Source organism: Apus apus, chromosome 3 (genome assembly GCF_020740795.1).
Source record: "Apus apus isolate bApuApu2 chromosome 3, bApuApu2.pri.cur, whole genome shotgun sequence".
Lineage (NCBI taxonomy): Eukaryota > Metazoa > Chordata > Aves > Apodiformes > Apodidae > Apus > Apus apus.
This window is the reverse complement of record NC_067284.1, coordinates 19170537-19189208: the sequence shown is the minus strand read 5'-3', so window position 1 is coordinate 19189208 and position 18672 is coordinate 19170537. Positions and strand designations below refer to the sequence as shown.

Below are 18672 nucleotides of genomic sequence, written 5' to 3'. Positions count from 1 at the left end.
ATTTATAGAATTCATGCTTTCAGACTAGCCTTCAGTTCAGCAATGATAAAAAGACTAAAAGTAATTATCTGCTTGCAGGTGATATACAGGACTAGTATATGGGGAAAGAGGAAGCAGAGAAGATAGGGCGTAAAAGCAAGCTGTGCCACTTGACAACAGAATATGTTCATAGTAGAGGTATATACATAAATGTAACAAATGTAAAGCTATTTTGATCACTGGACTCCATTTCAGAGGATGTTCTACTAGTAATGTATGTAAGATGATAGATGGAAGGCGTGGTTCTGTTATCGATGACCTCAAAGTACAAAACAGAACAAGCTGTTGCAATATAGTATCATTGCTTAACATCTCTTTTTTTTTAAAGGAGGGAGTAATTGGAGATTGCAACACTTACCTGAGCAGCCAATACATCAAAACAGTCACTCTCACATTACTTTGATGCACAGGTGATCTTAAGAGATTTTAAACCAGTTTAACAGAAGCGAATGGTTAAACCAATGTGCAAGACTTTACACATATTAATCGGCGAGTTTGAAAACATTAAGAAAGCTAATCAAAATCAACTGGACCGATTAGCCAGTAATATATAGGTAGAAGACCAATTTTGGCTCAAGAATTTCACTTTTACATCTTCAATCCTATGTATTACAAGTGACATGCTTTTTAGGACATCATGACTTAGCAAAATCCTTCAATACTTAAAAAAATTACACCGTGAAGTTTATTAAGAAACTAAAAACTGTCATGTTGTATGTTACAGTATTTGTAACCCACAGGAAAGGTATCTTAGAATAGTTAACCAAGCTCTCAATACTTTAAAAATACTATGCAGCCAAGACTGCTCATTCAAGCACAAAATCCCCCCTTTGAATGGGTAAGTAAAGATACTCAGGACCACATAAATCCTCTGATCCTTGGTTATTTTTAATCTTTGCCTCATTTTGCGTAACTAATTAGCGCCTTTCCACTGCTAACCAATATAATCTTGGCTAGCGTGCTCCTGACAGTAACCATGTGCTTCAAAGAAATCTACCTCAGCATTTTTACTGAAGGTGATATAGAAGCTAAATAAAGTATCAACATCTAGAAACTAAATATGAATGAGAAATTATTTATAAATTGAGTTAATTCTTTGGAAAAATATATTCCAAAGTGTTATAAGTACCTACTGTTTAGAGTGCCAAGTTAGTGACCATATGGAACAAGTTCTTGGTTAGATCATAAACCCTCTCACACTTGTCAAGCGCATAAAACTAAGGGCTCAAAGACACCTTTAAACTTCTAGGACCTTTTAGAGCAGTACTCAAACTGCCTCAATATTGTCGATATTTTCATAAATCAAGCCTCTCTAATCTAAAAGTCTGCTTTTTTAGAATAGTACTAAATCCACATTGCACTGTACAAGTAAATTAGGCAAGTTATATGCATCATTAATTAAAGATCAGAATAATCAGCCCACAGAGGGCACTCAAGCACAGAAAATATCCTCACTTACAAGTTCTACTATTAACTTCAGCATACATTACTATACAAGGTATACCCACAGCACATTAGATAATTACTCTGATCCATCCATGTTTTGTCCAAGAGGATGAAGGAAGAAATATTCAGATTCAAGAGAATACCTATGAACTGTGTGAAACAGGGCTACCATTTACCACTATACCACTAGAACATTGGTACTACCTAAATGCTGTAGTTGCAGTAACTTAATCCAATTTTAAGAGCACACAGCTCAGGCTTCTGACACTAAACTTAAGGGCTTTTTGTTTAATTTAAGCCACTGCTGTTTAGTTCCTGAGTACATAGCTAATCTATATCCTGGTTATTTTTTTTATATAGTATGCTTTATCATCATGTTATGAATTTATAAATCCTTTCCTTTCTGAAAGCTGTTTCCTGATACTTTCTTGTAATAATTCACACTAATGCCCAGTTTTCTAAGTGTTTTTTGTTTTGGTTTTTTTTTTGGTGGGTTTTTTAGTCTGCTACAGTATTTTAGCACAGGACTACTCTCAATGGCTACTGAGAATCAGTTACACTTAGCAACTGAACTTTTTATTGTCTTATCTAATTGGATTAGGGCTGTTGAACTGATATAGTTTGTCCAGCCTTTACCAGGTTTTGAAAGTCAGTCATAGTACAAGCATCTGAACAGCACACATTAAGTAAGGAAAGTTTTCAACTCTGTTCAGGAAATGCTACCAAAAGCAGTACTTCCACTTAACACTATTAACATAACCATATTCAGCTTTTAAAGAGCATCACAAATGTTTGGCAAGCGACTTGTCAAAAAGCTTTGGAAATATATCTTATTACCTTTAAGTCATCTATTACAACCTTCTAAGCTGACTAAGTGGTGCCTCTCAACTCAAATGGTGAATTAGCAAGCTTAAACCAGTACAGCAAAGCTTAAATCAGAGGCAATTCTATAAACCAAAACCTTTACAGAAGTTATAACAGTTCAATACCATGACTATATAAATATCCAGAAGAGTTTGTGTGCCAACTAGGTGGCTGACCTTAAACATTTTTACATATCACATCAATCTGATTTTCACAGTAAACAGTCAAAAAAATTATTATACTAGTTCCCTGAACCCACCATTTCAGTAATATGTTGCAATATGCAAAGACTTCATGTAAAACCAAATCAAAGACACATCAAAATAAGGTACTTCATTCAATAAGAATTAAATTCTATTGAACTAAGCATTGTTACTAACAGTTCTATTAAAAAATGACACAGGCTGGGGAGGGTCCAGATAAGGGCCACAAGGATGAACAGCGGACTGGATGACCTGCCATGTGAGGAAAGGCTGAGAAAACTGGGTTTGTTCAGTCTTAAGAAGAGAAAGCTTAGGGAGACCTTATTACCATTACCCAGTACTTAGAGGGTGGCTACAAAGAAGATGAAGACTCCTATTTTGCAAGGAGTCATGTGGAGAAGACAAGCAGTAACGGGCACAAGTTGCCCTGGGGAGATTCTGATTGGACTCCAGAAGAAAATTTTTCACAATGAGAACAGTTATACACTGGAATAATCTCCCAAAGGAAGTGGTAGATTGCCCTACAATGGTCAGTTTCAAGTCTCAGCTTGACAGCGTGCTGAGCCATTTCATTTAAACTATAGCATTACCTAGAAGGGTTGGACCAGATGAACAAAACTCATCTAAGAGCTCAGTAGCAAGCTACAAGAAATATCTACCTAGCCAGTCCTGCAATATCTATACAGTCACATTAAAAAGATTGATTCCCATGGTTTATTCTCATTCCAGATCATATAAATTCATGCCTTTCACAGAATTTCATCATCAAAAAGACAACTGTCTATTAAATTACTGGAGTATTCTAACAAGGTACAGCTCTGCCAGTCCTTGCTAATGAAACATCCTTCTATGTCTGCAATTCTGAATATAAATTTTTAAAAAGCCAATTGTTTAAAAATCAGTGCTGAATGCAAAAGTGGAGTTGGACCAATGGTTCATCAAGCTCCTCTCAGTAGTGGCAAAAGGAGGAGATATTTAGGGAAAGCATGCAAGCCTGGTCACTTCCTGCAGCTTCAGCCCTTAGGACTACCCAGACAGCCAGCACTAGAGCATTGTGGCCTATTCCCTTTTTCTAATCAAAATGAGTCCATTTGAAGCAGGCAAATGACATCAAAAAGCTAGCAGCAAGGAAGGTGCTGTTGTGGTACTGTCAAGCAGCTATAGTTCACTTAGAGCAACAGTAAGTGTAACTGGATATTAGAGATTCATCTGATCTTGTTTGGTCAGCTTTTTCTGTGGAAAAGCTTTCAGTTTTCATCCTCATCTAAGAAATAAGATTAGCTTAGATTTTTCTTTACCACACTGGGCTTGGTCTTTAGCTAAACTAAATCCCTCAAGCAGAAACTCAGCATGTGAAGTTGTACCACAGTAATAGATTCAAGTCTCCTCTGTTTCAGGATCCACTCTTGACTCCAAAGGCATGGGCAAAAGCCACACTACAGAGCCAGATTAACTTGGAAACACAAAAATTAAAAGCATGGGTCTTACCTGTGAGCTTATGACTGTGTAGAGTTTGTAGCTAAAATATTCACACATAACTATTTACTTCTAACCATGAGCACTCAAAAGACCCACAATGCACTTCAGCATTCCACACCAATAACAAAAGAAAAATCAGAATTTCTTTTCCTTGACCACAGCAGTCAGATGCTGAAATGCCTTCCTCAGTGAGCATTAAGAGGCAAGTTATATCTAATCCAAGGAAAGGTCCCCCTTCCTCCCTCTCCACCATCCATTTGTCATTAGAACTCTTCTTTGCATCACCTCCAGTGTTTGCCAGACCTTTTCCTGGATCACCTTAATCCACCACACTGGCAGAAAAGAATCACAGATCTAGCAGTCTTGCAGTACAGGCAGCCAGCAGCAACTTGTGCTTCATTAGGAAGTGTCATCACCAGATGGAGGAAGGTAGCTATTCCCCTTGACTCAATGTAATGTCACCAGCACTTCAGAATTGGGAGTGAAGTGTCCAGTTCTCAGCTCCCCAGTACAAGAGTAACACAAACTGGAGAGTCCAGCAGAGAGCAAGAATAATTAAGGGCTTAGGGCATCTGAGAGGTGCTGAATCTGCTCAGCCTGAAGAAAAGGAGGCTTTGGGAGGATCTTATCCATGTGTATAATACTTGTGTGGGACTGAAGACTGTAGCAGGCTTCTCAGTGGTGCTCAGGGAAGGTGTAAAAAGGAATGAGCATAAACTGAAATACAGAAATTTCCGCTTAAACAAGAACTTTTATTTTGCCTGTAGTCAAACTGGAACAGGCTACTCAAAAACACAGTAGACTCTCTAACCTTGGAGATATTTAGAATTCAACTGGATACTGGCATAAATGAGTTGATGTGAATAGGGAGTATATTGAACTAGATTATCTCTGGAGTGCACTTTCCAACCTCAGCACTTGTAAAAGTCAAAAGTTAATTTCTACCAATTTTGATATTTGGCTTAGAACATAACAAGCATCCACCAAATGCTAACAATGGCCCAGGCAAGGGGACAAAGAGTACATCAGCATGCTGTCGGAAACAGGACCCCTTCTAGCACAAATAGTGCACTTCCACTTCAAGATAGCATCTAGCTGTAATACTTAAGCAATACTTCTCACACTATTTAAGCTACAGTCTACAAAAATTGAGCCAAGTTAATTCCAGGTGCAGCTAAAGCTTTGTTTCTGCCAGCTCAATTGTGGAAGTCAGCAGATCCGTAGAGCTACAATGGTTCTCACTGATGGTTCTTCAGCAAAAACCTTGGGAAGTACCCAAATACAGACTAGTATCTTCAGGCTGTTCATAAGCCTGTCAGGCAGTCACCTCCACCTAAAATGAGGAATCTTCCATTGCAGTTTTCTGTCCCACAGACATTATTTGAAGCCACTAGATAGTCACAATTCCTTCAAATTTATGCTTACTAAAAGAACTGAAGTCCTCATCCGATGCTGACTTGTAACAGATGTTTTGCATTAAAAACCTTAAGCTCTAATAGCATACTCTATATCAACTCAGACAGGATCTGCATACACAGCAAGATTCAGCACGAGACTCATTCCAGTCATTAAAAGTCTGGTTGTACTTAGTCCTTAATTTCACCTTAGATGTGCTCTTTATAAGTTACAGGTTTCAGTGTATTTCAAGACAATTTAATATTACAACTTAAGGGTAACTTCATTTATACATAGTAGCATGAACTCCACCTTACACTTACTTTTAAAACAGTTACTCTCTTGCTGTGCTGAAAAGCCTTGTTAGCATAGTAATTTTATAAGAATAACAGAAAGAAAATAACTTAAAAGCAGCTTTGCAGAATCGTTCCAAGACTGACCTTTTTGTTCATTCATCAGGTGAGGTCTGAAAGCTGACTGAATTTTTTAGTTAGAATTGAAAGTTAAATTTATAACTCACATAGTTAAAGCAGTAAAACATTGTTCTTCCTATTATACTGCAAAGGAAACTCTAAAGATTTGGCAAAGTTCCTATAAAAAAAAGACAGGAGACTGATCATCTGATTTTAATTTTTATTTTTTAGAATGTATTAAAAAAGAAAGAGCAGCACCTTTTATCAGCTCATTTAAGTTAGTTACCCCAAGACAAGTATCTAATTACCTGTTGTTCTGCCCACTAAAAGTGCTGTTATTTCCTGGAAAGTTAATCTTCAAACTCAAAGGTCTTGCAGCAGCAAACAGCCAGTCAACCACGTGACAAAGATATCACCTTCCCTCTAACTCCCTTGTGACATGATAGACTGTGTCAGCTTTTGTTATTGCACTTCCATGAACTTTAGTTTTAAATCAGGGACTGCTCTTTGCTCTGGTTCAGAGGTCCAACATCTGTTTTAAAACATGTTTCTGGGCTGTATCAGAAGTTTGAAGCACTACCACTGGAAGTGCTTCACCATATGGCCAATACAATGGTTCTTGCCACCTTCAGCAAGAATTCCTTGGTAAAGTTTGTTTTAAAGATTCAACTTAGAGAGCAATTCTTATCTCAAGTCAAAATAACTAATTTTCTGCTGTTTTGCACCATATCAATACAAAGACCATTAACTACAAGAAAGTTAGACCTGTTAGTAGTCTGCAAGTAAATTACAGAAGTGTTCCCTTATGTTTTGACCTTGTTTCTTTCTCCTACTACTATGCAGGGACAACCAGGAACAATAAAGATTAAGTTACTAGAAAGAACCAAAGTATCTTGAAGAACTAGGAAGATTTCAAGCAGAGTATCAGAAGTCAATACAGTTTCTGAAATCCCTTTGAGAGATTACAGGAGGGCTCAAGAATATTCTTCCTTCACACAAAACTTCTGCTCTTCCAGATAGTATCATCTGCATTACATAATATCAATATGACTAGGTTGCTTAAAACAATGCTTTGTTACACACTCCCTCACTTCTCCTGCTGAGAAGTCACAAGCTACTTCAGAAAACCCAAGTGTTTTTTCCCAAAATATGTTATTCTCACATCTTAAAAAAAAAAGAGTCTTGAAAAAGCTTTTTATCCAGACTGCAAAAACAGACATATTGCTTTCCCCAGTGAAAGTTAAGGAATACAAAACAGTAGTGAATTTCAAGTCATCATCACACACTTGCTTGAAGCAGGAGGTTGAAGCAGGTCATCACAGTAAGTGTCAATACTATTAACAGACTTCTAATTTATATTCTGGCACATTGCTTCTAAAAAATCATACTTGTTATGCATCACATTAACACCTCTGTAAAAAACCAAAAAACAACCTCTTCTACATTTAGTAACAGCTTTCTCAGTGAATTGCAATACAGGCAGTAAAGTAATCCTCAATATTCTAAAACATCAGTTAAACCACAGCCTCCCAAGCTCTTGCTAGAGCTAAAAGTGACTTAGCTTGATGGGCAGTGACATAAGTGTACCAATTTTTCATAATATAAATTGCCAACACAGCTACAGGAGGAAAGTAAGATCTATATAGTTATCACTACATTTTCAGGAGAGACAAGAAAATAATGTTCAGCCAAAACCAGTCCTTAAGTACAAAAGGAGACTTCAATTCTGCTCATTCTGTTTATCAAAAACATGCCAAGATCAAATGCTTTTATAAGAGGGTATGAGTAGAAAAAAATGGAATAGCATTACAAGACTGGAAGAGTTATTTAACTTATTCCTTTTCAGCTCTCCTTTCACTCTACTGTGCAACAGCAGCAAGGGACTAAGACCTAACAATGCAGGAGAGGCATTGTGTTTTTATACAGGAATGATGGAGACTGATGAAAATTAAGCCACCTGTTAGTGTTCACTTCAATGTAGCTCTAGTTATAAAAATGTGCATCAATTCCTCAAATTAAGATAATAAAAGAAAAATATTTTTAAAGCCATCTTTAAATCTCTACCACCATCTGGAGGATATGCTATGAAATAAAACAGTCCTGCAATATTTAAAGTAGACCAAAGTAGGCCAAAACCAAAAGCAACTCTTCAGGTTTAAGCTCAAACCTATTCCACAAATTAGTTCATGATTTACCAAGAGACATCGTGGTTTAAAAAGGGACTCAGCCCAAAACAACTTATGGAAATTCATCCATCAGTTTCACAAATCTATAAAAAAAGGTCCACAGAAGAGTTTGAAGACTGCAGCATATTAGGAGTTGTGAAATGCTTAGGATGTGAAACAGGTTCTTAGCAACCTAACAAGAGCAGAAAGTAAATACAAAGCAGTTTCACTACTCTATAGTGAAGAATCTTTGTGGAAGACAAACTAGTATTTAAAATCTGAACATTTAAACCACAAGCTTTGCACTCAAAGTTGTATGAACTTTATACACAATAAGCAAGTTTTGCACTGCACAAGTTTAAGTGCCATAAAAATTGCAGCAAAACCATGTGTTTCCCTTAACAGACCTCGAAGTGCACACACAGAACAAGTAGTTTGTATCACAGAAGCGATTAGCCTTTTCATGGATTGGCCTTCAGTATGTTTGCATTTTTAGGTTGCTACTGAGTCTATTAACATTTAAACAGAAAGAATAATCCAGTATGACCTCTAAAAACTTCATAACTTCAAAGGTCCTATTCATTGAAAAAAATATTAAAAATCTAAGTTAAAAATACTTACTGTAATATCCATAAAGTACAGTGTCTTCAATTTGCCTTGAAACATTAGCATCAGCCCAGTCCTAGTAAAAAAGGACAAAATCCTTCATTATCATACATTATATTGTCAACACACAACTGAAATAAAATTATCAGTGCATACAATTTTAACAACCAACGATTAAGTACATTTACTTTTGTTCTGTACTTGACATTTAAATGGCACTCTAAACATCTTTTTATGAAACTGCTTCTAAAAATTACTGGCTACAGAATGCTAGCAAAGGTGCAAATGACTGAGCATAGGGGAATAAACACAGGACAGTTTCATAAATGGAAGATTTTACAGAAAAAAACAGAATAGCTTTGGCAGCTCCTAAGTCTTGTGTTAATTCCCACAGTATCTTGATAGTAGGGTCTCTTAACATCAACCTAGAACAGTTAGGTTTGAAGGGACCTTTAAAGATCATCTAGTTCCAACCCCCTTGACATGTGCAAGGACACCTTCCACTAGACCACATTGCTCAAAGCCCCATCCGACCTGCCCTTGAACACTTCAGGGATGGGGCATTCACAACTCCCCTGGGTTAACTGTTCAAGTTTCACCACCCTCATATTAAAATTTCTTATGTCCAATCTAAATCTACCCTCTTTCAAACTGTTGTACCTTGGCCTGTTACTACAGGCCCAGGTAAAAAGGGTTTCTTCATCTTTTTTATAAACCCTATTTGTGTACTGAACAGCTGGACAAAAGTCTCCCTGGAGCCTTCCCTTCTTCAAGCTGATCAAGCCAAACTCTCTCAGCCTGTCCTTATAGGAGAGGTGTTCCACCCTCTGAGCATTTTTGTGGTCCTGCTCTAACCGCTCCATGTCTGCCTTGTGGGCCACACAGCTCGACATCATATGCAGTGCTCCCAGCATTTCTAACACAGAATACTTATGACTACAACATAGACACACAAATGGCAAATAGCTTTTTATTGTGCTCAATTGTAGCTTAAAAACTTCTATTTTTATTAGTTAATCACATAGTTTAAGCCATCATTCCCTTTTTCAGAAATATGAGTCTTTAACTTTTCATTTGACCAAGATTTGAATTACATGAATATTCAAATTAGCATACTGTGTTCTGAAGCTAACCTAGGTATAAGAAAAAATTTGTCGGATTGCTGGATACCATGCACACTAGTAAAGCTTAGACACTAACTGCATGCCAGTCTTGACTTTCTGACCTAAGCACTGAAGCTCTTTACATAATAACAAAGGGCAAACTGTTTTCCTGAAGTTCCTATCAAAAAAGTCATATGCTGATCAAAAAGCCATAAATATTAAAAGTGGAGTAATGTATCTCAGATCTTACCATAAAACTACAGGGCACATGCATGTTATGATTTTGATCCTACAACTATCCAAATGTGACAGAATTGATATCGCTTATTTGAACAATAACAAAAGCCAATCTTTTTCAGAACTGCACCACCAACCCTGGGAAACTGGACTGAATTCCACTTCCATTCAGAGAATGGAAGATACAACTCTGGCTCCATCAGTAATCACACCCAGTCAGAAGGCTTACGTCCAAGTTCTTGCCCCATCCCTTTTTTCTTCTCCTTAAGAAGAACTATTGGTTTAAGAAAGGGAAATGTTTTGTAACATGATATTTGGCAGTCTGCCTAAACTCTCATGGATTATGGGCTTGATGGCATACCATAAACATGTCGTTTTTCTATTATCTCAGAAAATCAGCATCGTCTTCGTGTTTAATATATTAAAGATTTCCAGTAGGCCACTTTACATTAAGCTTTTAAGTTGAATGTTCGAAATAAATTAGATTATCAGCCAACTGGAATTTCAGAAGAAAATTATACATTTATTTTGTCATCTAATCAGCAAAAAAGAAAGGATGCAAAAATATTTTGGTAGAAGGGAAAGAAGCAACAGCTTAAGTTAAGTGCCTTTCAGGTAGGTAGTAAGCCAAATCTTCAAAGACTGTCAGGCTCAAGCCCAATAGCATTTCAATTGAAAAATGTCTAGGCCTTTGTATATAGAAACATCATGAAAGAATTTGATTATGATAAGTTAAGACATCCACAGAATATTAAAGTGCTTAAATTGCATAGTGTTAGAAATTAAGGAAATACACTGCTTTAATTATGCCCAAGGGAAAAACAAGACTGAGCTGAACAGGTGGCACTATTTACATCCAAGTACTTCATAAAGGTCTCTCCTATGAGCAATGGAGACATTTCAAAACCCGTACCAACCAAGAATAAGCAAAAAAGCAACAGTAAGACACTAAGTGGTACAGTCACTTTAGAGGAGGTGGTGGCTAGTCATTGAAATACAATAGGGTTTAACTGCCAAAAAACTGTTCCTACTCCAACTCCAGAAAAGCACTGATAACAGGACATCGTAATTGCTTCTCATTTAGCCGTTAAAGTTGTGTACAGGACCAGAGTAATATACTAGAAAACATACATTACAGCATATTAAAATATCAAGATGTTATCTTACTTGAAAGATGCAAAGACTCAAAGATGTGCACACCTCATCATTGTGTGCATGTGCCTGAACTTACAAACTTTGCATTACTCTGCACAAGACTAATTGGTAACGTGAGGCAACTTAATAGTACATCATACCTGTTCTGTCAGGTGTCACTCAGGCACTGAAGCCCCACATTTAAACAAACTAAGAAGGTAAAAATCCTGTCTCTTACTGGCAAATTATCGATATGCATGTCAACAGCAGCTTAAAAGCAGCTATCGGTTCATGAGCTGTTTCAAAAGCTAGTTACAGCAGCACTGTCTTGTCAAAAGCAAGCAGCACTGCTGCCTAGTGAGTGCCAGAGCTCTGACATGCTCAGCAGCAGTGCTAATATATCAAGTTGATGCACATTAATTTACTGGAAGAGCACATCCAGGACCCAGCTAAGAACTCATCTGGACAGCTCCTAACGTAGACTCTTTTCTTCTCCATCTATTATGGCCCAAGCTTACAGTATATACAGCAAATACCTCAGAAGAACAATAGCTTACAAAGGTGAAAATTCATTACTACCTTCAAAAGCAGTTTAAGATGTGAAAAGGTGACCACAAATTCACTCAAGATCTGCAGTAAAAACGCATTCTGCACTCTTCTGCTGTACTTCATTCTGTTTCATGCACTTTAGGAACCACACATCAAGTCACCTTTAAAATACTTGTAACAATGCAGTGTTTTGATAGATAAGGGAATCACCAAATTGCAGGGACATGCTACAAGTATAATAGCATACATTAAGCTATCACTCTTAGGTATTCCTTCAACAGAAGTTATGTTGACGGGTTCAGGAAACTTAAACACAGCTACAAGAATAAAAAGTAAACAGATAAGTAAAATTTGTTATGCAAATAAGAATACAAAAAAGGCAGTTTAAGACACTTCCATTTAACTAAAAGCTAAAACCAAAGTAGAGGTCCCTCAAAATATTTTTGTAATTACATTACAGAAAATCAGTTATGGAAAACACTTGCTTCCCCCCCAGTAATCATTGAGCAGACTTCCTTCTCCCAGCAACAATACCCAGTTAGTGACTTATGTTAACATTTTTTAAAAAGTACTATGCAAACAGTTCAAGTAACTTCCCCAAACAAATGCAGTACAAGTTAAACAGACTTTTTTTTTTTTTTACCCTTTTTGGGGAGGGAATGGCCATAAATTTCATTATTTGTCCCTGTTAAAGGGCATATTTCTACTGTCACTGCTGGGGCCTGCAAGAATTTTATGAGTAGGCAGTGAATATAGCTCCCATTCTCAGCAAATGTACTTTAAAAGAGCTTTAAGTAGTGTAGTATTCCAGGTTTCTGTATTTGTGATGTTTCATCAGATGTAGATGAAGCCATCCGTCTGCTGATTAGCCCCTCCCAAAGCTTAGCCAACAAAAGGAAGATACGATATCTAAAACTGAAGAGTGAGTCATAGCATGGTTAGAAAAAATGAAATTCCATATCCAGGTTTCAGATCTTCCAGCCTGCTATCACCAAAATGGGACAGTGCCAGGATTTTGACTGCCAGATGGAAAGTGATATCTAGAAACATGCACATCTCAGCCACATCTGGCTACTGTGAATATTCTGGCCTAGTATTGTTACTTCACAGTTAGCAATTCCTACTCAGGACAGGAAGTAAAGTCTCAGTCGATAATGATTTCTCAGCTAACACCTTTCCAGAATAAAAAAAATAAAAAATCTGACATTTCTAGTGGCTCTGTATCCTGAGCCGCTAGCTACATAATGAGCTACTCCCAAGATGCAAAACGGATGTCTCATTAAACAGAAGCTACTCCTTGAATCATTAAGGAGACAACTGGCTTTTAGACAGCTCAGGCAGACCCTCAAGATTTGTGGTGCTCAGTCTAACCAGGCCAAAAAAAATATCACTGGCTTTTAACTCCATATAGCAGCAAGAATCCATACATTTCAAAAAGAAAAGCACACATCACCTCCCCTACCTTCTGCTGTGTTAACAACAGAGTAAAAAGGACAGCATGGTGACAATAACATCCTTGTTTCAAGCAGTCTTCCTGCTGCTAGACAATAGCAGCTGTGTTTTAAATATTTATGAGACTTGTAGGTCAGACCCAGAGGTCTTGTGTTCGAGAAGCAACCTTAAGTCCTTAAGCTAGGGTAAGGTTTTCTGTTCCTAAATGCTTGTTATAAATCAAACAAGCTTTCAGATCAAATACATCAGATCCAACTGGTTGTATTTGAAATCCACTGCACAAACTAAAGCACTGTCAATGTAACAGCCACAATCTTCAAGATTAAAGCAGTGCTGGTGAATATTAACAGGACTTCACTTACAAGCTAGTACTCAATTTCTTTTGATTAGTACCAGAACCAAAAGCCTGCTTTCCTGTTTAACAGCACTATGAATCAAAGCAATCCCAGCCTCCAGAAAAGGTGTTGCTGCAGTGAATTCTATTATACATAGGAACACTGACCGCCCAAGTCCATACACAGCTGTTCCTTTACTAAAGGAATACACAACAATGGTGTAAAGCCTTCTAATACTAAAACTGCTCAATTCACTCACAATAAAAGCTTTAAGACAGTATTTGGTGGGCATCACAAAATATGGTGAGGTACCAAATGCCACAAGTCACATGTTTATAGTAAAGAATAACTCCTTCTTTGAGCCAGGATGAAGCCAATTTTCCTCTGTTTTTTTTTTTTCCCCTTCAGTAAGGTTCTTTTAACGAGCAACAGTCTATTCTAACTAAGGCTGATAAGAGAGGAATGTTTTTCTAACTGCTGGATCTTCAAGAACGCACCTTTACTCTGCTGGCTCAAACACTACAGGGAGATCTATGACCCCCCCGTAGGAGGCTGAATTAGACAGACAGCAAAACTTGCCAGAGATACTCCATTCCATGTATCTACGTAAGCTCAGAGATCACAGAAGACAACTTCCTTCCTGCTTCTTCTTCCCTTCTCTTCGTCCACGGCCAGCGTCCGGGGACGACTCCATCCATCCATCACCATCGACCCCCAGGCTCGAGCTCTCTTGACCCTCATCACTCTGTGCTTTCTCCAGCAGCTCTGGAACTTTTTGGGACTGTTTGCAGTTAAGGAAAGTGCTGTGGGAGTTGCTGGGGGTGGGGGGAAGTGAGAGGCTTTTGCACATATCTGACCATATTTGTATATAACTGTATGTATTTTCTTATATCATTAGTGTTTAATTAAAGCTATGTAGGTTAGTTTTCAATCCAGCAAAGTCGCTTTCTTTTTCTCTCTCTCCTTCCCTGGGTGGGAGGGGATCAAGAGCATTGTTGTCGAACCTGAGTCAAACAGGTCAAACACTCATCTTAAGTGAAAAATATATAAACAGTATTTTAATAGCCTTGTAAAAATGGACAAAACCTCAAGATTAACGGAGGCTGACCAAGGTATAGTATATGGCCTTTGTCAAGGAAAACACTTCAGAGCACATGATGGAAAAGTGCTACACTGTTTTAATGCACTTCATTCAGAAAGTAGCATCATTTTGACAGTCTTAAGAGAAGGATAATCTGCCGGGATATTACCCTTCAGACAATTAAACCAATCTGTGTAGCCAGGATACGCACCTTCACTTGCCACCGAACATACAATTCAGAATGAGAATTTTGAATCATGAGATTATTACGTGAGTTTAACCTCCTCAAGTTTGCTGCAGTTTAATTCACAGAAAAACCTCAAAAATATCTACAAGTTGATAGCAGGGTCAGACACGTTAAAATGAACAGAAAGTTCACATATAGTTCCTTTCCTTGTAAGCTGAGCATCCTTGACTTTCTCATCTCTAACACTGATACTAGGGATTACAGTTGGGACATAGAGCAAAAGAGTACACACATAAAAAAAAAATTGTTTACCTAGGATCTGGATAACTGCCACTGCTCTTTTGGCATAAGCTCTGAAATCATCCAGTTGGAAAGTTTTCTGATGAACTAATGTTTTATCTACAGAGAATATTATCCACATCTGCTACCTGGATCTGGCTGAAAAACTCACTGAGAAGATGATTTTGGCAAAGACTTTACTCACTCTGGCCACTCAAAACAACAAAGGATTCTTGCCAGGGTCATAGTCCTTCCAATCCCAGCATCAGACATAGGACTTCAAAGGTGCTGGGTTTGAAAGATAGATACTTTCAAAGTAGTCTCTTGAAAATATTCTGAACACAATCCAGTCTGTCCTGCTTGTGAAGCAGTAGCAGAAAAGAAACATGTTAACCAGGACAGTGTTAAAAGCTTCAAAATTTAACGAAGACTTCATACTAAGGATGCAGTCATCTTTCTAACTTGACTCCTAAATTGTAATTACCAATAAAGCTGCGTGCTTACATACAGGTTTGTATGTTCTGCCTGACCTCAGATCCACTCAACTTTATCAGGAAGACCTAATTAACAATCCTATTTCATAATTTCAACGCTCATGTTGGATCCTGTGTATTAATATCACAGGATCTCATGTTACTGCTGCAAAGCTAGAAACTCACCCAGCCAAGCCTTAAAAAAAGAAGGAAGAATACTTCAAGGCTGTATGGACCAATTTTGTTTCAACAGGCCACCAGCAGCACCTACAAACATTAGGAACTAAGCAGAAGCATTTAAAGAAAGAAAAGCCCTGTCACAAGCATGAAAGCTTGCTTCCAGGTACAGTGTTTAAACGGAATCTACCCAACCCGTGTTACCAGAGCATGAGGCCATTAACAAAGAAATTTAAGTCAAGAAAAGCAGTCTTCTAAACACTGTTAATTTTCCTTCCATTAATCATACTTACAACTGTAGCAACTGCATGACCACATCTGACCTCCTATTCTCCTCACAGGTTTGTGTCTTGAGTCAGGGGACACACGCAATAACAAAATAGGTCTCCTTTGCAACAGGAAATTTTGCTTAGTGCCCAGCAGACGCGCATTTTTCAGTTGAGCCTAGTTCCATCATTGTTACTTCTCTAGCTAATCAGGCTCCATGTATTAATTCTCAGTATTATTCTCATTGAACTGCTAGTACGATATATGAAAGGCCTCTTTCACCTTCTACAACTATTTTAAATATAAATAAAAAATGTCTGAAGATACAAACTTTTAACAACAACTGAACAATAGGTTAATTTATTCTGTGTTACCACTGAACAATAAATACAACAAAAATTACGTCACAGCTCTATTCTGAAGCTTTCTTATGACTTGCATTTACATGAGCATTAGCCAAAAGGGACTGTATTGGCAACAAGCTCATTCTGAAGCATTACTGAGGACCTGGCAGGATGCAGGTTTTTCTATGTAAGTAGGGCTGGAAGGAAATGAAATCTTTGAGTCTAGAGTGCAGGTATTTACCATCTGTCCATGCTCTCATTTTTTTGCAGGATCATCTCTTAATACTACAGATGCAGGTAGGCTCCAAACCAAACTAAGCTGTTATTCAAGTTATTAATATGCTCCAGTTTGACCTGTTTTTAATGGCTGCTTCCTAACAACAACACTGGGTCAATGCCTTCAAGAACTCTCCAGGTAAATTTAAAAAGTCAATGCTTTAAGTATTGTGAAGAATGCTTACAATAATGCTTAGAGCAGACTATAATGAGTACTCATCTCATTAAGAACTCATTGTGCACAGCAATCCAACAGCTTAAGTTAACAAAAACCCTAGTTCAGTTGGTATCAGCCAAGAAGCTATACTACTTGCATTCCCCTCCCCGAAGGGCTTTTCCAACTCCTTAAAAAACACGTTATTAACTCAGGCTCTCCATTACAAGTATGGATGGTTTACATACTCCTTTTAGCACATTAGAAAGAATGAGCATTCGTAAGTGAAGAGAATATAAACAATAGAAATGACAACTGAAATGCACTTCAAACAACAAACACAGATCAGTGTTATATTCCCAGTACTAGTTCTCAGCTTTCAAAAAGCTCTCAGGCACTAGAACAGGTATTAGCACCGATTTTAAACACTGTTGACAATCCAAGAAGATTTTCTTTCAAACACAAGTGTGTCTTTTGAAGCGGTGATCAGCATTTTTTAATGTCCATACCTTAAATGTACCATTTGGATTTTTCATGTATGAAACCAAAAAGATGTCCACTGGTAGTAGCGCTGATGAGATAAGAGCAACTGCCAATGCAAAGATAGCCGTTATGGTAGAAATCACTTCACTTTCCCGCCGACTCTGATACTTGCGCACATAAACCCAGCAGAAAATTAGAATAGCCTGAAACACACGTGGAAAGATAATTATGAGTTGCATAATACGGATGTCAGAAAGCAGGTAAGGAAGTTAGACCTCGTACCTTGGCACTGATGACTGGCACAGCATCAGCACATTTTTTACCTGAGCGCTTAAGTATCTGCACTGTATTCACCACACATAACTCACTCTTTCTGCCTTCACTAACCATAGACAGAGCAACAAGAGCAGCACTCGCACACGAAGCCGGCTACACACAAACAAGCGGAGCTGAGCACTCGGGCAGGAAGGCGGGACAGCCCCGGGTTCTGCTGTGTCCTACGGCACCACGGCCATCACCGCCGAGGCCCGGCAGGAGCTGTAGGGAAGGGCCGGCTGCTGGGGCGGGCCGAGGGGGGACACCGGCAGAGAGGCCAGCCAGGAAGCCCGGACCTAGAACGGAGGGGACCGAGGAAGGAGGAGCAGCCAGCCCGGCCGGGACCAGCGGAACGGAAGGCGGGGATCCCGCCGAACCCGGGGAGGAGAAGGAGTACGCGGGCCAGCCAGGCCGCGGCCACGGGAGAGTGGCCTCTCACCAGCAACGCCAGCCCGAAGAGGCACCATCCTGTCAACAGCTCGGACACGGCCGCCGCCATCTTCGCTCCCGTCCCAACGGCCCGCCCGCCTCCCCGGGGCGGGGCTTTTTAGGGGGGCGGGCATCACGTCACCATGGGGACCGCATCGAACACCCGCCGGGAGCCCCGCGGGGCGGGCCGGCGTGTCTCCGTGCGGGGCCGCTTTCGCTTTCGCTGGCAACCGGTGTCTCCTGCGCCGGTGCGGCACGTCCCGCTACGGGCGCAGCAAGCAGAGCGACGGCCTGGTAACCAGGGGCCCGCCGCGCAGGGAATGTCCGCCGCGTTGGATTGTGACGAGTGAGAGGCGCGGGTGATCCCTGCCCCGCCACACGGAGCTTGGGCCACAGCGAGGGGCCGCTGCCAGGGGCGGCCGGCGTGTCCCCCGGTTCCGCAGAGGCAGGAACTCCTGTTTATGAGGCGGCAGGGAAGGAGGGGTTTGGGGAGAGTTAAAAGATGCACTAAGAGCTATCAGGCAATTCCAACTTTTTAATTGTTACTTTTTTTTTTCTTTTTTTTTTTTCCCCCTGTAAAAGTGTTGTCCCGAAGGCGAGGTCCGTCAGGCAGTGTGCAATTAGCCAATCCACACATAGAGTCGAAATACTTGCTTTAATTTCCAGTTCTGTGAAGAAAGGGGAACCAGATGGTATTATACAAAGCAAGCTCACCTTCCTGAAACACAAGGATTACTTTTATACACACAAACATGTAAAATTACTTTAGTTTAATTCTCTCACTTGT

The 18672-nt window shown here is 39.2% G+C and overlaps 1 protein-coding gene across 2 annotated transcripts in view; it reads right to left on the bottom strand.

Moving 5' to 3' along the window:
* The window catches only part of LMBRD1 (LMBR1 domain containing 1), a 72124-nt gene extending 54137 nt beyond the window's left edge, over positions 1–17987 (bottom strand). For both annotated transcript variants that reach the window (XM_051613713.1, XM_051613714.1), the window contains exons 1-3: positions 17896–17987; positions 17168–17344; positions 8626–8686 (exon numbers count right to left, since the gene is read on the bottom strand). In XM_051613713.1, coding sequence (XP_051469673.1) covers positions 8626–8686; positions 17168–17344; positions 17896–17955 — 298 coding nt within the window. In that variant the 5' untranslated portion in view covers positions 17956–17987. The remainder of the gene's footprint in view (positions 1–8625; positions 8687–17167; positions 17345–17895) is intronic.
* Positions 17988–18672: the final 685 nt, after the last annotated feature.